Below are 24253 nucleotides of genomic sequence, written 5' to 3' on the forward strand. Positions count from 1 at the left end.
ACTTGCATTAATGGGTCTTCAGTGTTTGTCAAATGTTGGCTAGCCTCCAGGTCTCCTTTTGCCTTCCTCTGTAAGTTTCATTGATAGTGGACATTCCTGTTGGCCCTGTTTGTTCTGGGAATCGCATCCACCTAAAACTGATCGTTGCTCGTTACAAAGGACAGAGGACAGACAGGACAGGGGCACTTCAGGGGGCCAATCACATTTCAGATTGGCCCCCCACCTTTGTTCTGCCTCTGCCCTTGAAGCTGCTGCACTTGCAGTTTGATGAGGCACACCGGCAGCTGTCAATGATCCCCCACTCACACACACCAAAACAACACTTCCTACGTCGTGCCACGATCTCGCCCTGTTCGTAGCTGCAAGCCATCTACATGAGATCACAGCAGAGTGACTATGGAGTCAGCAGAAGAGTGAAATATTGATTGGTATGGATCTGGAGTCACTGATACCCCTTGTGTTAAAGTCTCTGCTCCTCTTCGGCCCAGGCGTTCTTCAGTCTCCTCGTCCGTGGGTTGGACCTGCTCGTTCGGAGGAGCTCCAGCTCCAGCGGCTCATGGCCCTTGCTTCTCTCCGGCAGTGAGAGGTGAGCCAAGCTGGCCTCCCCAGCCCTAGACCTGGATCCCGACCCGGACCCTGAGCCTAATCAGGATCCCTCTCACGAAGAGCATTATGTGAGCGAGGGGGAGTGCAGCCAGCTTGACTCACACCTGGCACCGCCCTTCCGCAGGGACGCCGAAACCATCACAGGTACAGCCAACACGGCTTTAGGAAACACAGATTGTGTTATGGGTTTGAAATTAATATTAAACGTGAGAAAAGTGGAACTCTGGAGCAGCGTTCAGCTCTAGAAAAACAGTTGTTGAAGCCCAACAGGCTGGAAAAGATTGTAAAATGCACCTTAGAAAGTTCACAGGCCAAGTTACTACTTTCAACAAGAGTCTTTTGCAAGCCAACTTTTGAGGATGACAAGCTGTTGTTCACTTTGGCCAATGTTAACATCAGGAAACATTTAATAATAAGTACATTCAGACCTCCAAGGAGAACATTGCTGCTCTCTGAGACTGCTGTTCATCTGCAGTTTCCAAATCATCACATGGATGAGCTATAATGCATTTGTAAACCTGTTTGATGCTGTTGGGGAGCTTTTTGGCTTAAGTGAGAATTTATAAATGCAAAACATGCCTTCAGGCTTCAAAACTTGATTACATCTGTGATCCACGGTGGTGGTACTATCATGGTTTGAGTCTGGTTTCTGTTTTCTACCCTTGCTTTATTGCAGATATCGCTGCAAAAGTGGGTCAAACCACAGGCTGCAGGCAAACGCTCAGAGATGCGTGATATAATATTTTGTCCCTCCATAAAGATATATTTATTTTTTAAACAAGTATTTATTTAGAAGTCAAGAAAACTCAAAAGAGTTCACAAAATGTTCAAGTATCCCTGTAAAAGGATTGCCATGGTATGCAGTTATTGAGCTTTCAGTGTAAATAATTAACACTTCAAAGCTCAACTCTGATATAGGATATAGGAGGATTTTACTGTTAACTGTAGTAAAAATACTATTAGATCACATTCTTCAAGTGAATCATATTTTGTATGACTCATATCATAGGAAGTTATCAAGAACTGATTATTTGTCTCCTCTGCACCTTTGTTCTCCGGCCGGTGGTGCTCAGATGTGTGCAACAGTACCGACCTGCCCGAGTTTGAGATCATCAGCCTTCTGGAGGAGCAGCTGCCGGTGTACCGGCTCCGGGCTGACACCGTCTACGGCTACGACAGCGATGACTGGCTCCACACTCCTCTGGTCACGGACGCCAGGCTCGACCTGACCACGGAGCAGATCGAAGAGACGCTCAAATACTTCTGTAAGTCACCAGGCGATGGCTGCGTAGGGGGTTGGTTTTTTTTGTATTCGGTTGTACAGGAAAAGGGGAGGCTGCAGATCCGGTGACAGGATTTTATCTTTACTTTACTGTAGGCTTTATTAAAACACAGGATGATTCTGTAGTAAACCAGTGTCGTGCTACAGTATGCACTAAAATCAGGAAAGCACAAGCTTGCACGAGTACATGCAAGCATCACTACTCAGCAGCACAGTAAGTAGCCATGGATCATTCATAATTTACTTTTAGAGCCTATAGCTGTTTTAAAAGTCATCACATCATTTTCTTATTGCTCTTGAAACCTGTTGAGTTACATAAACTGCTGGTTTGGAAAATGTACAGCAAACATCTCAACTTGGCTAATAATTAATTTACATTGAGAGAAATGTCATCAAACTTGAAACAGTGAATGCAGCACGTATCAATCATTTCTGTGTTCCACGGATTTATTTTTCTTTTAATTTGACTCCATCATCTCTTTAAGATACTTTGTATCGTGGGATTGAATCATTTTAATCTGTGTTGGCCATTAAAACAGATAGCAATTGTGCTTCTCTAGCTTGAAGCATCAGTACGTCTTCTCCTTCTTCTTTAACTGAGAGTTTTGCTCTTCCTGTATAACATCAACCCTCCACCCGATACGTTTGGCTTTTCTCAGATGTGTGTATTTGTAATGAAGCAGTTTTCATTCTTTCCACTGTGGCATTAGAAAGATTTGGATTAGTTTGGTCTAGAAGGCAGTTGAGTGATTGGGATGCAGAGGCGGTGGGAGGACGTGGAGAGTCCACTAGACAGGCCTTCACGTCAAGTATCCCAAGCAACTTCTGAATGGTTCAGCATGCTATTTGACTTGTCAATAAAAATGGAACATTGTGATTTGTGTTAACAGACGTAAAAGCCGTATGGACAGAAACAATGTTTGCTTCGTGATGCTTCTCTTTTATCAACAATCTGCACGTACACCATGTGTGCCGTCACTGCTGCCGGCTTTGAAGTGCTGGCTGCTAACGAGCAGGATGGTTCCTCTCCGCTTTGGGCTGCAGGACATAGTCATGATTTTATAAAAGAAAGAAATACAAAGAAAATCATTTTGGTTTGTATAATTTGAGCTTGAACTCATTATTGCTTTTTGACCTGGTCCTCTCATGTGCAAAGATTTCTCCTGACAGATTCTCCAAAAATGGTTAAGATTTTAAGCACTGGTGAAAAAAGATACATCTTTTTTTTCTGTTGTTTTACTTTGAGAAAGTCTTTAACTGGTGAACTATAGCAGAAAAACCATAGCTGTGTGTTATAGTTTTACATATTCTCAGTTCAGTGATTTTGTTTTCTGAACCAGATTGGTTCTCACTTTTGATCTAAACTTGTGTAAAGTTTGTTATTATGGTTCAGTTTGTGTTTAAACACTCAGTGTTAAGGATTTGCAGTGTGGGAGAAGGAACTAGAGCATTTGTTTCCAGTCTGTAAAGTTAGAGGGGAAGCCCAATCTGGCTCTGTTTGCTGCTCAGTCATAGTTAAAGAGTCAGTGTGTCCGTCGGGGTTTTTGTTTTTGGATGATGGTTGCTATGGCAACAGCTGGGCACAGCAGATCTATGTTTAGGAGTTGTGTGCAACATGGAAAAGAGAGAAAGTGAGGAGGAGAAGAATGTGAAAAAGAAGTCGTGGAATTTTGTAAAAACTGAAAAACGGAACGGTCTACGCTAAAACATGTAGAGGAGTTTTTAATCTTTTTTTTTAAATCTTGAAAAACAACTTTACCACAAAAGTATGTGTCCAATGAGAACTGATTATCTTGGGTGTTCAGCGTCAAAGTTAATAAAAGTCTCTAAATAACACAAAAGTGCTTTGAATCCATTAAGTAAAATATGATTATTTAATTTCATGCAATTTTGAAATAGATTATCTGTAAAGGGAGCAGATTGAATAAATTAAAGGCCCTTTTCCACAATAGGCCCCAGGGGCTGAAAGCAAGAATGAAAAAAGGTCCTTAAATATAGACATAGCCTTATGAAAAACACATTTTCTCATTCTTTAACATATATAAAGTTACGTAACGACGGAGCGATTTACATAGGTTGGCCTCCGATGCGTGAAACCACGCCCACAACTAACCCACAATTAACTCTGGCCGGAACAACAACAACAACAACTCCGCCGGACGGAGCTTCTGCCATTTTCTATGCGTCATTCAGGCAACCAATCAGCACAGTGCCTCATTATCATAGCCCCACCCACTCAGAATCCCCCATAGATAATGAGGTTAGAGAATGGGAAGATAAAGACATCAGAGGATTAATTTCTAATTTATTTAGCAAAAAAAATCAAAAGCTTGTTTTGAAGACATTCGTTTAAAATAGGTATTAGATGCCATAATAGGTCTCCTTTAAGATTTAGGAATCAGCTTCAAGGCTTCGTGGTGGATTATAAAGTACCTTCTTTTTGTAGGACTGCAAGGATGCATATCAGTAACATCCCCGTGATCCAGCACAGACATTAACGTGGCTGCTACGAGCCTTTATTTGTCTTTGACTGAAAGACATGATACTGAAATAAAAACTTAATTTAAACTGAAGTTTTGGTACTAGTGACCTGATATGATTTGATAACAGAGCCTTTAAAACGTGCTATGAGATTGATATATATATATATATATATATATATATATATATATATATATATATATATATATATATATATATATATATATGTATATATATATATTTATTTTTTTTCCATTGTAATAAATCTGTTTTTGTTTTGTGAGCATTTGAAACACGTCATGTTTCTGAAATCGCATTGAAGAACACTGAATGCAGCTTGTAGTCCATTGAAGGTCTGATCAGTGTATCACAGTGTCATCTGCATTAAAGTAAATTTTTCATAAAAAAAATCTTGTCCTCAAGACCACTGATACACACTGATTGAGCTTTACATTGTAAACACACCCACCTAATATTGAGTAGTTTCCCCTTTTGGTGCCAAAAACGCCTTAATTAGTCAGGTAATGAGCAACGTGTGAGGGCATCATAAACCGCTACCAGGAGGTAAAACGTAGATCCTTTGGGCCCTTGGACTTGTGCCGTGGAGTTTGATTGGTATCGGGAGAGTTTGGAGGCGAGAGGAACACCTCCGAGTATTTGGTTGTGGAAAACTTCACCAGTTGAAGGAATCCAACAAAGAACCAGATGCACTGAAATGCCTTTTAAAACACCAAAGCTTTTCAAATTTTCAAATATTTTAATGAACCTTTGACAACGTATTGGACGAGTAAGATGTGTTTTTTTGTTTGTTTTACCAGCACTTTTCCCGATGTATATTCTTTGTTTCTTTAATCATGTAAACAATTTGGGTTTATAGTCAGCTAATCATGCAAAGATTTCTGATTCAAGTTGTTTTTATGGGCCAGTTCACAGTGAAAGTCATCTTGAGGCTCTTTATAGAAAACACGTTCAGAACAGTCCAATTAAAAGTGAAATGATTTATATTCCGATTTAGTCCAAGTCATTGCTTTTCAGTAGATCCGGTTCTTTCCAGTAGACTCCAGACTTACCAGACTAGTCTAACGAGGGAATCCAACAGACTACTGAAGCTTCAAGGCGACAGCGCAGGAATAGCAGCGTATTCTGACTAGTCCAGTCTGAGTACAGGTTTAGTTCCCAATCCTTTGCTGAGGCTAAATTACATTAATTTCTTCATTCAATTCCACATTCTCCAAAGATGGCTTGTTAGTCAACCACGGTACTTAAAACGTTGTTAAAAAAAACATACAAATACACAAAATAAAGAGGTGTGAGCTCCCTGTCATCTCTGTCACATTCACGCAGAAGCGTCCTCGTGGGTGGAGGGTAATTCAATCTCTGAGCCTGCCGTGCAGCAGCAGTGCAGCTGAGCAGCAGAGCTGGTTTAGAAAGTGAGTGGATCAGTACTCGGACCCGTAGTTGTCTCTGCACTCTGATCGCGGTGAAGCTGCTGCAAAATATGGACAATGAGAGCAGAATGGGGGGACAAGTGAGCGATGAGTTTGAACTGAAGGACTGGTACTGTGATGAAGACAAAGGTAAATTACACAAGAAAAAAGTAGATAACAGGGTTGTTTTTTCCTTAAAAAACTGAAAGTGATATGTACATTTGATATGTTTTTATCAGTCTTTCTAATCTTATGTGTCCTCTTTTACAACTTTTATAAAAGCAGCCTTCCAAGCATCTTTAACAGTTTCCATGGGGATAAATGTTCATGTTTTGTGTCTGTCATTTCATGTTTCTAAGTAATGCAGTGCTTACTGTACATCAGAAAGGTTTTCATGCTTTTTGCGGGAGGCGGTTTGTGCTTTTTTTCTCATTACAGTTTTTCTCAGTCGCTTTGGTACATTTCTCAGATCATCCTCGACTCGATTTGCAAAACAGTAAGTGCATTTCTCAAAACAGTTCGTACAAATAGCAAAACACCATGGATTACCTGCAAAAACCAGTCTCTTGCTCAAAATCCTTAGTTCATCTCTCAAAATTTAATATCTGTGTCAATGAACGTGTCAGTGCATCAGAATCACAAGTGCTTGTGTCATTGTGTACGGATAAGACAGTCAAATTGCTTAGTCATGTTTGCAAAGATGTTCATACATGTTTTACCTGTACATACTGGTAGCACAGCTCCTTCACTCTTTCACCATTTCTTTCAAAAGGAACAGTGTACAGCTGCTTCATATTCATTTGATGTCTTTTCAGCACCCTGTCAATAGTTGAGATGCTTACTGTTTGGATGTTTGCAAAGATGTTGTTGTCCTCTATAATGGCAATCTATCTCCCTTAGTCTTATGGCATTGTTTTGTACAACCATGGTGCAAATAGCCTCCTCCTGTTCAGGTGTGAAAAGGGGCCCTCTGCCACCCCTGTGAAGTTGTCTTGCAGTCCTATGTGGAAAAAATATAGTAATGCAAAACACAAAATTGAGTAAGATAAAATGTCACTGTATATAGTATACTTACTGTATATTGTAAAATGAAAGTAGAATACTTTCATATTGTATGAAGCATTACAGAAAGTATACAGTATTACAGTACAGTGCCTATTGTTAGATTACATACCTGTTCTGTCGACGAAAAGTCTGAACGATTGAGGACACAGTTGTTCTCCCAACATTTGGCTGCACCCTTCGACCAGCCTCGGCCATTGTAAGCCCATGATTGAGAACATGGTCTACAAGTGTAGCTCTTATCTCATCAGGAACGCGCATATGTCCTCGGCCTCTTCTGCCTCTTCCTCTGTTTTGCCTCCCAACTCCTCCGCCACGCAGCCTCACTCCTCTTCCTCTTCTTCTTCTCTCTGGCTGTTGACCCCGTCCAATTCCTTGTCCTTCCATTGTCAGACATTGTAACATTGTGTTGTGCTCCGGCTATATGTATACTTGCCAGCTGATAGTTCATGAGATGCACCTTTGAGCTATTTCAGAAAACTGGTTGATCATTGGTTGATCTAATGCTTGACATATTTCCCTTCATTACAGAAAGTCAAGATTCACCTGGGATCAATTTACCAATTCAGGCCAGATTTAGAAACAAAGTCTAATGGAAATGTATAGAAATATGCTGACATATTATGACAACTTGTTCAACCATTTTGCATGTAAAGACTTATGCGATGAACTAATGCCTAAATGTTGTGGGGGGTGAGACTATTCAACAGAGACCCATTATAATACATTTTGATCAACATGACATAAACAACTGATAATGTAGGAAACAGCAGAAAATTGTAAAATATCATTTGCATGGATGACAAATGCATTTGCAACTTGTTCAAAGAAATGAGAAACTGCCTTTTTGATGTGCACAAGTGACACAATGATGTGAAGATTGAACAAGTAGTTTTGAGAATTTCAATTCTGATCTGAGAAATGTACCAAAGCGACTGAGAAAAACTGTAAGAGAGACTAATATTTGAATCAGCTGTGTTGTGACTCATCACCCCAGATCGGTGCTGGCTCACACACACCTGCCCCTTGGAAAGCCTTATCAAATGATTTTCTGCTTGTTTTAGTGCTGACAGCATTACATAAGCTTACCATAACACAGTCAATAACTTTGTACAGCATGGTATCGATGAGAGCTCTGAGGTCACTAACAGCCGCCGCCCCGGGGCAAACAGAACCAGCTGAAGTGCGCCATGGAAAACAACATCTCCCCCTCTCTGCACGTTGATGTGCAACCATCACATCAGTGCTGGTGGACGTGTACGCGACCTGTCCACCGCAACCTGTGTTACAGAGTTGTGTGACAAGGATGTTTCAGTTTCACGCCGGTTTCACGTGTTTTTCGTTTCCACAGTGCTATGTGCGGACAGAGTGGGCCAGATGACGAAGACCTACAATGACATTGACGCTGTCACACGGTTGTTGGAGGAGGTGAGATGCTCTATTTCTGTCTCTTCTGCCATCATTATTCATGATCGTTTGTTTTTCACATTAAATGAAATCAGAACCTGAGATTGTACCAGAAAGGATGTGGCTCTGTTACTGAAGGCAGTTTGGTTTTCTTCCCTTTGACCAATAGAAAGAGAGAGATCTGGAGTTGGCTGCAAAGATCGGCCAGTCACTTCTCAAGAAGAACCGAACTCTCACTGAACAAAATGACTATCTGGAGGAGCAAGTGGGGCAGATCGCAGAGGAGGTGTGTGTGCAGACTAAAGTTGCTTTCGTCAACGAACATTACGACTAAATATCATCTACAACAAACCTTTATCACCTGAGGAAAACGAAACGAGATGCAATGAAAATGCTGGTCATGTGACGATAACGATAATTAAATATATAATGCAATATCGTAGACGAATAAAAACGAGACTAAAATGTAGATTACAAAATAAAAACTCTGCTAAAATGTGTCTTCATTTTCGTTGACCAAAACGAGACGAAATGTTTTAACAAAGATCCTTAATATACATTTTTAAATTGTTTCCTCTGGTTTAGTCTTTAAACTAGTTTAGTCATTAGATCGTTGGATACACTCTTGCTACATATGGCGCTTTTACATTAGTACCTACTCAGCGCGCCTCGACTCGTCACTTGGTCGGGGGGCGGGGCCGTCAGACGTCTGAGTCAGGAGGCGGAAATCAACGCAAGAGCGACTCGCGGCTTCTTCATTTTATCCGACAGGCAATGGCAGCGCAAAAGTCTGTTTGGTGATCCAACTCTGAGGTGCAGATGTTCATAAACCTGGTGCTGAGAAGAGAATTAAAAAGGGATCTAGATGGGCGATAAGGAACGACCAGATCTACCAGGCACTCGGTCACTTCATAGCTGCTCGCGGCTCCAGCTGACTTTTGAACAGCGCCGAGACAATCAAAAAAAAAAAAGCGGCGCCGCTTGATTCTTCTTTCACTCTCATTTTTTAACTTGATATCGAACACAAGTCACAGACCCAGCAGCACATATATCATCTCCTCCATGTTCTACATCTTTAATGTTGTTGTCTTCTCCGTTTTAATCAAACAAATACGTCACAGCAGCTTCGCTCCAATCCACCCACTTCTCATCTGGGTGTCTAAAAACAAACGAGGACAAGGCGAGTGGAGGCGAGTCGAGTCGCGCTGAGTAGGTACTAGTATAAAAGCGCCAATAGACGTGCAAAAAAAAAACGAATGTGTCGTCGAAAAAGAAAAAGATGGGGAGAAATGCGGAAAAATAAATATGTTGTAAACTCAAATTAAAGTGTCTTCTGTATCTGGAATGAATGTATTCTTGAGTCTATAAGGTAACAATAATAATAAGATAACCTTGTTTGAATTGTAAAATGGGTTTGACTAAGTACAATCTTTGACTAAAACGAGACTAAAATGGTCCTGCACAATTCTGACTAAAATAAGACTAACATGCTCAGACTTTTAGTCGACTGAAACTTGACACGACTAAAAGGAGAATGAACATGACAAACTAATAAAAACTAAAATGATAGCTTGACCCAAAGACTAGACTAAAACTGAAATTGAAACAGGCTGCCAGAAACAACACTAGTGCACACACACATCCAGATGCTTCATCTTGTATTGACCTGTGACACTTGTGTGACACTTGTGTTGACCGGAGGGTTTTCTTCGTCCAGGTGGCCCAGCTTCACCATGAGCTGAACCTGAAGGATGAGCTGCTGCAGTTTTACACCAACGCAACTGAGGAGAGTGAGGATGAGTCCACCGGCTCCCCGACGTCAGCTTCCTCTCTTTGCTTTTTTAAAATGAATTTGACATTTTTAGAGGTGTATAAATGTAGAAAAAAAAGTCTCATGACTCAGTGGGTGCAGAGAATGGCTCTGTTTCATGCTGGCCTTGTGCTCGTATTTCATTAGAGGTAAGAAGTGTAAAGAAGCTTCGGGAGGCTTTGTGGGCAACACGCTGCAGAGGAAACTCAAAGAGCTCGAAGAGGAGAACCTGTCGCTCCGTTCAGAGGTATAATCACGCAATAGCGGCATACCACACGCATGCGTGAAGTGTGAGAAATAGTTTGATCTTGGCTCTCTGTGCAGGCTAACCATCTGAAGTCAGAGACTGAAACGTATGAAGAAAAAGAGCAGCAGCTGGTCAATGACTGTGTGAAAGAGCTTCGTAAGTTTTCTGTTTCTCCTTTTTTCTCTTTTATCAGTTTTTCTTGATTTAACTTTCACCCAAAAAAACCCACCCAAAATAAATCTGGGCTCCCGTCCTGGTCGACTCTTGGACATCACAACAGAGGTTACTAGAGACTAAAGACAGTAATTATAGAGGAGAAAGTGAAAGACTGACCTTGAGGTCCTTGAGCTTGAGGAGGAAGACACAGGACCTGGTGTTGCTTTTATTGGCAAATTTGCATAAGAATTGGCAAAGTAAGGTGTAGTTTATGATCAACAAGGGAGCAGGCAGCTGACTTTACAACAACACAGATAGAAGAAGAAAAGAAAAGTTCTCCACATGAATGCCGGTAGTTCAGGAATGAAACATACAGAAATAACCTGCTAAGCTGATACATATATAGACTAGATTGCAGGAATCAGTTTATATGCATGAAAAGAAGTGACTACAGAGTTGATTGTTGAGTTTCTGTTTTCATGCATCAGCTTTGGACTGCAGATGTTCTGGTTACAAGCTGGAAAGAAGTCTGCTGATCTTTTTTTCTGTTTTTAGATTAGAAATCTCCAGACTAATGGGAATGAAATGAAACTGTAATAAGCTAAACATAGTCTAAGCTTACTAAATAGTCCACTATTCAGAGGTGGGTGAATATTTAAAAATTTTGAACACAATGTTGAATTGTCAGCGTCAAAACATTTGTCAGTATCATTGTTAGAGTGCTAGAAATGTGTGTAACCGAGTTGTATGTTGATTGAATGTGTCTCTACATTGTAATTAGGAGCTGCAAGGCTCCTCGTAAAACAACGTTATTTAATTCTTTTGTTTTAAATTCTCCACATATTCTTGACTGGGAACGGTTCAGGCCGGTGCAGTACCCGTATCCTGTTGTTCATCTGACGTTTCTTTGTAATGTGTGCAGAATTAGGTCTGCAGATGAAGATGACGTGTTGAAGGCATCATATGTTGCTCTAAAATATTGTTTTCTTCAGTAATGCTGCTACCGTTGAGGCGTAAATTATTTCTGGGAAGGAAACTGATACGACCCCGGCCTGTATCATCACTGAGCACGGTTTATAGAGTTGGACAGCTGGGACGGTCCTCTTTGATTTCCGGAGTATTACATGTTTCCACTGTGTGATGGTCCATTTCTGATGCCTCTGGGCTCAAAGACAATCACAGAACATCTGGACAACATTAATGTTAGTCTTAGTTTTTGCAAAGTAAAGTTTTAAATTGCATTTTTGAATATACAATCACACTGAGTTGCTTGATAAATGTTTCCCAACATAATCTATAGTTCACAAGGTTACAGTATATCAGCGGGACAGCGGCAGATGAATGACAGCTTTTGATGGAGTGGAGAGCAGAGGTTCTGCTTTTTTACCAGATCATCGCTACAATAGTTTGTTGACGTCACCACTTCGAAATATCATCATCATTTTAGTCATTTTGCCTCCTGAATTATCTTTTAATTTAATCATTATACAAAAACAATAAGTTAAAGTACTTTGAGCATTTTCCATAACATCAACTTCTGCTGATGTAACTGTGATAAAGCAAACAAAATCGAGGTTTCGATGACCGAAACGTTGGCCCAATAAAACACTAGCCTGGAGAGAAGAAGGTGTGCGGGAGTTTTCTTTTTTAAATTGGCTGCAGCTTTCCTCCTCCGAAGCACCTTTCTGCATATCCGGTGTGCAAAAAGTTTTCTACTTTGGACAAAAACTGGTTTTGTGTTTTGCTCGTCTGGGCCACCGTAACCTCTCATGTTTCTCCCTTTTTCCTCAAAACTTAACGTTCTCTTCGCCCACCCGTCCAGGCTTGTCGAGTCTCCAGATCTCTGCCATAGCGGAGGAGCTGGCCCGTAAGACGGAGGATGCCGCCCGGCAGCAGGAGGAGATCACACACCTCCTCTCTCAGATAGTGGACCTGCAGAAGAAGGCCAAATCGGTGGGTACACACATGCAAACACCTCCCAGCTTGAGACCTTATTTGTTTAAATTTGATATTTTACTGTTGCTAACTTGCATTGTCACATCTGTAAATATGTGTCCAGTATGCAGTAGAAAATGAGGAGCTCTCTCAACATCTGATAGCAGCTAAAGATGCCCAAAGGCAGCTTACAACAGAGGTACGTTTCCATGTTTATCAAGGTTGTTCCCTAATTCTAGTTAATTCACTTTAAACACCATTTCTAACATGTCACTGATATTTGAAAACCCACAGCTGCAGGAGCTGGAGGAGAAGTACCTGGAGTGTATAGAGATGCTGCATGAAGCTCAGGAGGAGCTGAAGAACCTGAGGAACAGAAATTACTCTGGCGGACCGCCCCGGCGCTATCATCCCCTGGGACTGTACCCAATGGTGCGGGAGTGTGTTCATGCATGTCAGGGTGTGTGTGCATCATCATCCTGCCTTCCTTGAAGAGTTTCTGGTGTTGCAGGATTCCCTGGCCGCTGAGATCGAGGGAACGATGAGGAAGGAGATGAGTTTGGACGACCCCGAGTGTGAGGAACAGAAGTATGTGTGATTTCAGTGCTCCGTGCGGCACCTCAAAGTGACACCATGTGTATCAGAGCATTGAACCGTGGTTGTAGCGCAGGCTAAAGGTGTTCTGTTCGCAGGATCCATCAGAAGCGCGTGTTTGAAACAGTGAAGAACATTAACCAGACCGTCCGACAGCGCTCACTGACGCCAACTAGCGCCAACATCCCAGGCTCCAACCAGTCACTGTCTGCTCGGACGTCCCCCCAGTCCAGCGGCCTCTCCACGCCCCACTCCACTCTGTACGGAGACAATGTTGCCCTGGACAACCGGGCACAGAGCATCCTTATGGAGACAGCATCCAATCAGGACAGGTGAGGGGATGCAGACTGAAATTCACAAGAGAGGAAGTTGTGAGAGAAAGTTGCTTTTGTCAAAGAAAATTATGACTTAATATCGTCGTCAACAAACCTTTATCACCTGAGGAAAACGAGACGCAGCGAAAATGCTGGTCATGTGATAACGATAATTAGATATATAATGCAATATCGTAGACGAATAAAAACCAGACTAAAATGTAGATTACAAAATAAAAACTCTGCTAAAATGTGTCTTCATTTCCGTTAACCAAAACGAGACAAGACGAAATGTTCTAACAAAGATCCTTAATATACATTTTTCAGTAGTTTCTCTGGTTTAGTTCTGCTGCTGGGTGACGTCACGTCCTCAATCCAGTCACGGCCCGCGGGGAATCAGATCCAGAAGATGCAGCTGCAGGTTAGAGGCTGATGCCGTTAACGCAGAGCTCTATCCAATCCAATCCAATCCACTTTATTTATATAGCACATTTTAAAAAACAACAAGGTTACCAAAGTGCTGCACAATGAGTAAAACAAGACATAATAAAATAGTAAAAAACTAAAAACAAAGTAAAATAGATAAGAGCACATAAAAGCACGAAATAAAAACCAAACAGACAACAACCAGTGATTCAGAAACATAAAAGACAGGACAGAGACCACACAACTCTCATGCTGGATTAAAAACCAAAGAATAAAAATATGTTTTAAGACGAGATTTAAACATTTCGAGTGTGAGGGCCATTTTGATGTGGGGAGGAAGCTCGTTCCAAAGTTTAGGGGCTATTGCTGAAAAGGCTCTAGGTTCACGTCATCTAAAAACAAAGTTACATAGAGAAACGCGGGGATCTTCTCTGGGGCTGGAGAAGAAGAAGAGACCATCTTTGGATACACTTTCCTACATAGACGTGGAAAAGAAAACCCAATGTGTTGTTGAAAAAGAAAAAGATGGGGAGAAATACAGAAAAATAAATATGTTGTAAACTCATATTAGAGTCTTCTTTATCTGGAATGAATATATTATTGAGTCTATAAGGTAACAATAATATAATAATAAGATAACCTTGTTTGAAATGTGAAATGGGTTTGGCTAAATACAATCTTTGACTGAAACGAGACTAAAATGGTCCTGGACTAAAATAAGACTAAAAATGCTCAGACTTTTAGTCGACTGAAAATGGACACGACTAAAAGGAGAATGAACGTGACTAAAACTAATAAAAACTAAAATGATAGCTGGACCTAAATACTAGACTAAAACTAAAATTGAAACAGGCTGACAGAAACAACACTATGAGAGAGCAGCTGTTTTCATATTCGTCCTTCCATCTCTCCATCTCTGTCTACAGTACTGAATGTCACAAGAAGGCGGGTGGGGCCGAGGACCTGCGGCTGGCCCTACGCCGTCTCTCTCTGCGTCGGCAGAACAACCTCAGCGAGAGGCGTTACTTTGAAGAGGAGAGGGAGCGGCGGCGGGGAGGACACGCTGGGCTGGACGACGGCCTCGGCCACGAGGGCCTCCTGACCCCGTCCGACAGCATCATGTCCCTCGGGAACCTCCACCTGTGGGCCTCACGTGGGCCCTACCTCCCCGATAAGCTCCAGATCGTCAAGCCGCTTGAAGGTGAGGGAGAACGGGAGCGTGGGGCCGGCTGCAAGACGGGGAGGAGCTGGGAAAGTGAGCGGCACCGAGGGGTTGGGACGAAGAAAGTGGCCAAGCGGGGACGGGGGACTGAGGGGGAGAGGAGGCTGGAGGGGCGGCCGGGGGGGCGGGAGAGGGACTGGGCCAGGAGAACAGGAGCCGGGATAGAGAGGGAGAGAGGGAGGAGGTGGGCCAGGGACAGAGCTGGCACCAGGAAGAGGAGGAGTGCAAGAGAGAGGCAGGAGAGGCCGCTGTCCCTCATGCTCTTCAACTCCCTCTGGTCGCTGATGCATCATCACAAGTCAGGCAGCTACTACAGGGACACACAGCCCAGAGAGTGGCTGTAGACACACACACACACACGCACACACACACACACACACACACACACACACGCACGCACGCACGCACGCACACACACACACACACACACACACACACACACACACACACAAGATGAAACAGAGCTGATGACACACTCTTTATGCAATAACTCCAGACAACTCACTTTCTGCTGCTCATTACCTAATTTTGATCTGTAGAGAAACTGACTACAGAGGAATCTGCATGATTTACTTTAATGGTTCTGTGGCTAATTATAAAATATGTGTCGCTACTCTTCTGGTGTTTTTACTTTGACAACTCATTCTGGGAAGTTTAACCTACAAAACTCGTGGCAGTATTTTCTCCTTGTGATTCAGTGATGAGTTTACCTTCAGTCCAATGCTGCCCCCTGATGGTTGTCTCTCATATTACACACATTTAAAATAAACGATAGATAGATAGATAGATAGATAGATAGATAGATAGATAGATAGATAGATAGATAGATAGATAGATAGATAGATAGATAGATAGATAGATAGATAGATAGATAGATAGATAGATAGATAGATAGATAGATAGATAGATAGATAGATAGATAGATAGATAGATAGATAGATAGATAGATAGATACTTTTGAACAGTCGTTCCTTATATTTTTGTGTTTTGTTTCCTTCTAGTCACTTGTCATCTATACCCTGTATAAATGTATTTTAAGATCAATTCCTTTCCATGTGTCATTATTCTGTCACTTTTTTCTGTTTGTTTATTTTCTCTCAATAACACATGGCTGACTAATAAAATCATTTCTTCATCCTAGTTTATTCCTCCTTTTCATTTCATTTTCATTTGGTCTTCTTTCCATCACTGCTTAGTGTGTCTTTGTTCATTTCAGTTTTGCATCACACTCGCTCAGACTGACGCTGTCTTCTTCCTCTTCATTTTTTGTCTTTTTTCCCATCAATGCAGATCTTTGACCGTACGTTATTGCCATTAAAAACATTCATTTATTGGGTGTTTTCGATGGTCCCATCACCTGCGGCGGTCAAGTCAGTTTAATTATCTTCTGTGGTACAATGGGATGATTTTCCAGTTTTAATGTTGTAATGTAATGTAATAACGTTGTGTAAGCCTGTTCAGTCTATAAACACATGACACCTGCAGCATTAAAAACCATTTAAACAATGCTAAATTAATGTAGACAAAAAAGACTGAATGTTCCTGCAGCTGCATGTGTGTGTCTGTGTTTGAAGGCTGGTATTTTGGTCTGTCCACCAGGCTCAGCCACTCTGCACCACTGGCAGCAGCTGGCGCAGCCTCACCTGGGTGTGATCCTGGACGCCAGGCCGGGAGTCGTGCCGAAGGGCTACAGGCCGCTGGAGCTGGAGCTGGAGCAGGTCTGTGTGTCAGAGCAGCACTGGCCCTCACGTGGCCCTCACGTAGATGCCTGTGTGACTTCAGCTGTGTTGGCTGAACATACAGGACTGTCTCAGAAAATTAGAATATTGTGATAAAGTTCTTTATTTTCTGTAATGCAATTAAAAAAACAAAAATGTCATACATTCTGGATTCATTACAAATCAACTTAAATATTGCAAGCCTTTTATTATTTTAATATTGCTAATTATGGCTTAAAGTTTATTCAAATCTTTTGAAATAGGATATTTGATTTTTCTTAAGCTGTAAGCCATGATCAGCAATATTAAAATAATAAAGGCTTGCAATATTTCAGTTGATTTGTAATGAATCCAGAATGTATGACATTTTTGCAGTACAGAAAATAAAGGACTTTATCACAATATTCTAATTTTCTGAGACAGTCCTGTATTACTGCAGCGATGTGGTGATCAACTCCATCGTAGGATGGTGATAGTTTTCTCTTCGGTGCTGTCCAGGTGTACCCCTGGGGCGGTTTCGAGGAGGACGAACCAGGAGAGCAATACTTCCAGAACCTGCCCACCTCCACGGCATCCGCCTCTCCGGCCGTGCCCCCCGTCTCCAGCACGGCTGACCCCAACCCCGGGCAGCCGCCACCTAGTCAAGCTCCCCCGTCTCCGCCGTCTTCATCCCCGTCTCCGCATCTTAGCAACACCGATGCACTGGGTGAGGACGTGCACTACATTTACAGTTACTTTTACAATTCAATGAATAGGGGTGTCAAGTGTATGCAGAGGTGTCAAAAGTATTCACATTCATTACTCAGGTAGAAGTATAGATACTAGAGTTTAAAAATACTCCTGTAGAAGTTGAAGTGTCAACTCAAGTTTTTTACTCAAGTAAAAGTATAAAAGTACTGGTTTCAAAACTACTTAAAGTATAAAAGTAAAAGTAATGTAAGGGGGAAAAAAGCCATTAAGGACAAAAGCCATTGAAAATGAATGTATCTTAGTATAATGCAAATATATTAGAGAACCATATATGTGTACTATTGAGCATTAACATGTGTTTCAGAGAGCAGAAGATATGATGACTAGTTGCCTATAAGTATTGTAATGGTGCAAAAACATACTTCAGAGGCATGTTATCATTTATCCTAACCTTTATTGGAATGTACATCCAAGTTTAGTTGCAGGAATCTGAGGGAACGGATGTAAGAACAAAACTGGACAAGAACATCTGAAACAACCACAACCAAATTCACTCTATCCGGATGGAGCAATTTAACTGGATAGTTTTCTTTTAAAGGCCGAAATGAAATAGAGTAACGAGGCTGTTTTTAAAATGTAAGGAGTAAAAAGTACAGATAATTGGTGAAAATGTAAGGAGTAAAAGTAAAAAGTCATCTGAAAAATAATTACCGGTACTACAGTGAAGTTTAGATAACCAAAATTTCTACTTAAGTAAGGTAACAAAGTATTTGTACTTTGTTACTTGACACCTCTGAGCAGGGCCGCCGCAAGGGGTGTGCGAACCCGCCTCGCGCCCCAAGGGGCCTCGCGCTATGGGCCGTTTTTTTTTTTTTTGTTCCAATTTTTTCCAATTTTTTTTTTCAATTTTTTTTTTTTTCTTTTTTTTTTTTCGTTTTTTCCCTTATAAATATCAACAATCACGTTCCATTACAGACCTAAATGTGTACTAGTCTGTGCATATCAATAAATATATGTGCAATGATGACGCGTGTCTGTTGTTCAATACAACTCATCAGACCAAGCGCATTGACACAAGCTGCTCTGATCAAGACGGGTGAAGTTGGAACAAACTGTCACACAATGTCGAGAGAACGATATAAATTCAGGAAATTTCCATCAGGGGATGAAAAAAGAAAAAAACTAAAGAAAATGGAAGAGTTTAATGCCTCTCTGAAAGCCTCGTTAGATAAATTTGTTACAAAAATCACAGATCCGACCAGGTCTAAAGCAGCTGCGGGGCCCCGCGTCGAGGCAGTCGAGATGATGATGAGGCAGGGGAAGGTATCCAGTATTTTGCTAATTGGAGAGTTAAAATTGCGCATATAGACACCCAATCCGACCCGAAAAACCCAAAAATTCTGCGCGCGTGAGCCCCCCCCGGCCATTTCGCACAGGGCCTCGCAAATCTCCCAGTCGGCTCTGCCTCTGAGTGTATGCTCTCCGCTGGAATTGCAAAGTTTTTCCAACTAAGGGAAGAATTTGTGAACTCGAGCTCGTTTTAGAAATGGTTTCCTAGACCAGAGTGTGATTACAGTTCATCATGTTGTCAACAGAGCAAGTAAAAGCTCTGGCGTTTATTCAAAATGTGTCTTTTGTGTTTGAAAGTGGCTGCTGTCAGAGCAGAAGATGAAGTCAAAGGAGTTCAAATGAATTAGAAATGAAACGGGCCATCATCAGGCTGCGGAAACAGAACAAATCAATCAACTGCGCTACGTAAAGTAGCTCAGATTTCCATGGAAGACAGTGGAGATGGATCTTGGCAGAATCCTTTCAGTGGAAAATATAAAACCGCTTCACGATATCCGACAAAGTTAAGAATGCTGTCCAGACGGAAGATATTGAAAGAACCATAAACCAGACGTTTCCTGAAAGAAAATGCAGATGGTTCACAGCAAGCTGCGAACTATGAATCAAGAAAATGGGAAGATGACATGAGATTTTCCATAAAGACCTTCAACATCTTAAAAAGCCATTGCAAATTAAATCAATCAGCTGTCTTTGCTCGGAAAGAACCAAGACCAACCTGTAAAAGAGAGACATGATGAAAAAAGTGCAGAGAAGGCTTATAAAAGCTGACGGTCAGAATCTGTAACATCATGTTGATGCAGTTAGGGCAGATATGTTCAGGCTGGTGCTGATTGGTGATGATGCGTTCGCCTTGCGATGACTCAAAATCTGTTGATGGTTAAAAAGTGGAAGGTGCAGCATGTTCTCATGATGGGGCTGCATTTCTCTTAATCGGGACAAAACGGAAAGGTGTGGATACTCATAAACAAACTGAAGATGAAAACGCGTCAAAAAGGTGGGGGGAAAATGCATATTTAATATGTCCAATCATGTTTAAGCTCATGAGAAAAGAGTGCTGCTTCTCCCCTAAATTTGCAGATGAACGTGAGAGTAGTTTAAGCCCATATTCCAGCCAGTATATTATATTTCTTATTGCAACTGCTTTAAATTCTTGAATTGTATCATGAAGTCCTAGAATATTCACCTGTCCTTGCTTGTGTGACCTCCAGCTGCATACTACCCAGGGAAGTGCATGGCCCACACCAGCTCCACCTACACCTTTACAACCTGCCGGATCCTCCATCCAACAGACGAGCTGACGCGGGTCACACCGAGGTAAACCTACGCTCTCTGATCAGCCAGGATTCAAAAGTCTCCGCTGATAAAACCAGCATCCATCTTGTTACAATACTAATAACAAGCCAGTTTTTGACTTCCTGAGATGACTCGTTGTTTACCATCTTGAATGATGCATGCATTTAAAAAACGCCTCCTTATACATTCTATAAAAATGGACATACATACATACAGCATTCTTTTGAGCTTAATATGTTTAAGCCTACAGGAAACTCTGTGTCCGTCAGTGAGACATGTCCAGGTGACATCACAAAGTCTGTTTTCTTCTTTGAAAGTTTTAAATTGCATTTAAAAGATGCAGAAATCATCCAGATGTGGTAAAATGCCTTCTTGTTCTCATTTCTCCCAGTCTGAATCCGACCCCGGCGTCATCCTCCTGTGTGATGACCAGCACCCTGCTGGCTACTCCTGCTGCTACTCCCTGCACGCCGCGCAGACTCGGCCTGCGGCCCTCTGAATCCTCAACTAACCTCAGGCAAGACACCAAACACGCTGACAACGTTGGCTCTTCTTCTCCAATGATTTTCTTTTTTTTTTTCCTCGATGAAGAAGCTTTGTTGCATGAGTTTTGCCGCAAGCTACTTCTTCTTGTATACTGGCCACTTTATTAGGTACAGATGTTCGACTGCTGACTGACAGAGATGGGTAGAGTAGCCAAAAATTGTACTCAAATAAAAGTACTGTTACTTCAGAATAATGTGACTCCAGTAGAAGTAAAAAGTAGTCATCCAAATAATTACTTGAGTAAAAGTAAAAAAGTACTTGGTGAAAAAACTACTCAAGTACTGAGTAACTGTTGAGTAACGTCTGTTTTATTTTTTTAACACAGCCATTCAACAGACAAAAGTACAAAATAATCATCTTCAGGCAAATTAAATCAATAAAATACATTAAAATTAATACAAAATAGCTTAAATTAAAATAATCTTAAAGTAAATTCAAGTACTTTAATAAATTATAAAATAAATAAAATAATAACAGAATAAAAAAATTTATTAAGCACAAAATTTCAAGCCTTTGTACTTTTCTTTTTTAACCAGGCTCTGCAGGCAGAACTAGAACAAGCCCATGAAGTCATAGAAACTCTGTGTGTGTGTGTGTGTGTGTGTGTGTGTGTGTGTGTGTGTGTGTGTGTGTGTGTGTGTGTGTGTGTGTGTGTGTGTGTGTGTGTGTGTGTGTGTGTGTGTGTGTGTGTGTGTGTTTGAGTCTGTAAATGTGACAAACATGTTTAAACAAACATTTTTCCCAAAGGATCACCCAGTGATGTCATGAGATTGACGCGTACGCGGATAAAAGGGATAAAAGATAAAAAGTAACAGCTCAATGTAGCCTAATGTAGCGGAGTAAGAGTAACAGTTTCTCCTTCACAAATCTACTCAAGTAAAAGTAAAAAGTATAGTGATTCAAAACTACTCCTAAAAGTACAAAATTTCCCAAAACTTACTCAAGTAAATGTAACGGAGTAAATGTAACTCGTTACTACCACCTCTACTGACTGATGCCAACATCTAAGCAGCCGCAGCAGCAGCTCAGAGTGGGGAAGAAAGTTTCAGAGCAATGTTTCATTCAGCATATTGCTGAATGAAAGGCCACTAAAGGCCACAAAGATTTGAGGGGCTTATAAGGGAAAAAGTGGGTTCCACTCTGTTCTAGTAGGCTGTAACTAATAAAATGTCAGAAAGTGTCAGCAGCTCACGGAATTATGAAATAAGATGCATAAAAATGAAGTGTATTAAAGTCATTATTGGCTTGTGTCTGTGCAGAGATGCAACACGTACCACCAGCACCTCTCTGGGGTTAGTGCGCCTCCTCCAGGAAAGAGGCATCTCAGCTGCCATGTATCACCAGAGCCAGGGCCTGGAGCACGGCCAGGCCAGCGGCGTCCTGCTCAGCACCTCCATAGCTCCCAACCGAGCACCCACTCATTACCCGCTGCGCCCGTCTACGCCTCCAAACTCCCCCACAAGGCCTAGCGCCTCAGCTCTGCCCACCTCCGCGGGCTTCGACTTCAAGAGCCCGTCTTACGACAACTTCCTGGCCTCCAAACCGGCGCACTCCATCCTGAAGGAGGTGACCCGCGGGATGAGAGGCCGGCAGAGGGGGAGGGACTGCGAAAGCCAGACGGACGTTAGCGTGACCGTCCATAACCTCAACTTGTTGGACAAGGTGAAGCGCCTAGGTGTGGCCGGCAGCAGGGCGGGGAGCCCGGGTCCCATCCTCGGGCCTCTGGGGGGGCTGCGCAGGTCCGGCTCCCCTTTCGGCCCGGATGGAATGAGGAGGAACCGGAGTTATCCAGGCATGGTTGGAGCCAGCATGGTCATGAAAGCCCCGGGACCCCAGGAGTAGCCCGGAGCTCTTCGGGGAGCCAAGTAGGAGCCAGGAAGGGTGGAGAACCGGCTGCTGAATGACAACGTTTGAACTCAATGACCCTGCTGGTTTCCAATCTCTCCTGTGGTTCTTCATGAACACCAAACACTCTAGTGCTTTTAAGTTATGACTGATGCTTGAATTCTAAAGAGAAAATAAACAAACTTAAGGGGTTAGTTCACCCAAATCAGAAAAAACAACATCATCTGACACATTTTTCAATATATGAGAAATAATATGCCCAAGTTTTGTGTTTTTGTGCCCAGATTTGGACAAATCTCTGAATAAGACGATTTCAGAAATTCAGCAACTGCAGTATAGCCCTGCTCGTGAGTCAGTCTTCTGCTTTGGCTGATATATTTAGCTGATATAGCACCGGAAGCAGCTTTGGCACCGACTGACGATTAGCTCCTTTTAGCATGCAAACAGTGTAAATTAAAAAGAGGTGGCACTGTAATGTCCGTCCCAAAGCACTGCTTCATCTTGTGATAGTTTGGGCACAGATGTTTTAAAATCTGGAAACAAAACATTTTAAATGTAATTTCATTGTCAATCACTGGGTGAAGTGACCCATTAAAACATGCCGGTAGTGTAGCCACTAACACCCCTGCTCCGGAGACTGACTCTGCTGGCTAGATGTTGTACTCCCACGCCCTCCTTTTCTAAAGGTCCCACTCACATCCAGACGCACCGCGCCGACACCGTCTCTGCAGCTGCTGTAGCACTAACTCTCCCACTTCCTCTTCGATGCCACTGGACAAAGATCCACATTTTATGAATGCAATTTCTTTTGCTTGTTTTACATAAAATGTGTGTCACATTTATTCTTATTCAAAGGAATTGGTGTGATTCTGACAAGTCAGATTTCCTGGTAGTATTAAAGATGGTTTGGTGTTTCTTTGCCAACTGGAAATTTAGGGAGTGTCCATCAAGCTGCACGGATCGATGCACTGAAACCACGGATTAACAAAGAGGGCAGAGAGCAGGATGGGGGGAATTGATTGGGGCTAATAAACCCGTGTGGTCGGAGGCTTTGGGGCATTTTCCTGAATCTTTCCGTCCCCAAGAAGGAAGCAATATAGTGTCTCGGTCTCTTCTTGTCACTGTGCTCTTTATTTAAGTGTGGAGCAGCTCAAAGCCACAGCTGGAGTTGCATTTACTTATTTTAATTTAATCAATTTTTCATTAAAAAAGAACATTGTTGTCAAACTCTATAAACTGGTCAGTGTCACTGAAATCGATTACACGCTCAAAAGCAAATTGTTATGTGACGTGCGTAACCAAGGAACCACATAAGTAGTGGGGTGAGTGTGTAATCTTTTTTTTTTTTCTTTTTTTTTCCAAATAAACATCATCACATGAAAAACTAATCTTACAATTTGTCCTCTCTCCGGGACGGTGGTTATTTCCGTCTTAATGAAAACATGACTCATCCCCGGCCGAGGTAATCACGACAAGAAAAAGAGGCCCGAACCTGAGATTATTACTTATCCCCCTCCAGCAGATGGTGCTCACAAATAACTCTACACGTAGAAAGTATGTGAAGTATTGTTCATCTGTCTGCCCACATTTGGGCTGTCATAAATCCATTTCCCATTCCCTATCTGTGCTGCGCTGTGAGGGATATGAAGAGGGAAGGGTGAACCAGAGGTGAGCAATAACCTAAAAAATGCCACTATGTCTGGCGGAGAGTTTAATTGGATGAAATAAACCCATTTCAAATGTCACAGATGTCTCTCAAGCTGGATATTTGTCATCGTACAATAACATTTTGATAATCATATTTATCCTAAGACCAACTCTGACACCTCAGAGATGAGAGAG

The 24253-nt window shown here is 41.9% G+C and overlaps 1 protein-coding gene across 2 annotated transcripts; it reads left to right on the plus strand.

The window, feature by feature from the left end:
- Nucleotides 1-596: 596 nt before the first annotated feature.
- On the plus strand, nucleotides 597-24029 carry LOC133460475 (trafficking kinesin-binding protein 1-like). 2 transcript variants are annotated; one of them, XM_061741044.1, is made up of 18 exons: nucleotides 597-750; nucleotides 1680-1871; nucleotides 8210-8286; nucleotides 8435-8551; nucleotides 9983-10083; nucleotides 10223-10322; nucleotides 10400-10478; nucleotides 12301-12431; nucleotides 12538-12612; nucleotides 12708-12845; nucleotides 12925-13001; nucleotides 13106-13339; nucleotides 14674-14948; nucleotides 16569-16687; nucleotides 17186-17393; nucleotides 19936-20041; nucleotides 20412-20537; nucleotides 21826-24029. In XM_061741044.1, the coding sequence occupies exons 3-18, from the start codon at nucleotides 8236-8238 to the stop codon at nucleotides 22406-22408; spliced, it is 2520 nt and encodes an 839-aa protein (XP_061597028.1). In that variant the 5' UTR covers nucleotides 597-750; nucleotides 1680-1871; nucleotides 8210-8235; the 3' UTR covers nucleotides 22409-24029. The 2 variants fall into 2 exon arrangements, with proteins under 2 accessions (XP_061597028.1, XP_061597027.1); XM_061741043.1 differs by lacking the exons at nucleotides 597-750; nucleotides 1680-1871 and adding an exon at nucleotides 5807-5946.
- The last annotated feature ends 224 nt before the right edge of the window (nucleotides 24030-24253 follow it).

This window comes from Cololabis saira, chromosome 15, assembly GCF_033807715.1.
Source record: "Cololabis saira isolate AMF1-May2022 chromosome 15, fColSai1.1, whole genome shotgun sequence".
NCBI classification, from domain to species: Eukaryota; Metazoa; Chordata; class Actinopteri; order Beloniformes; family Belonidae; genus Cololabis; species Cololabis saira.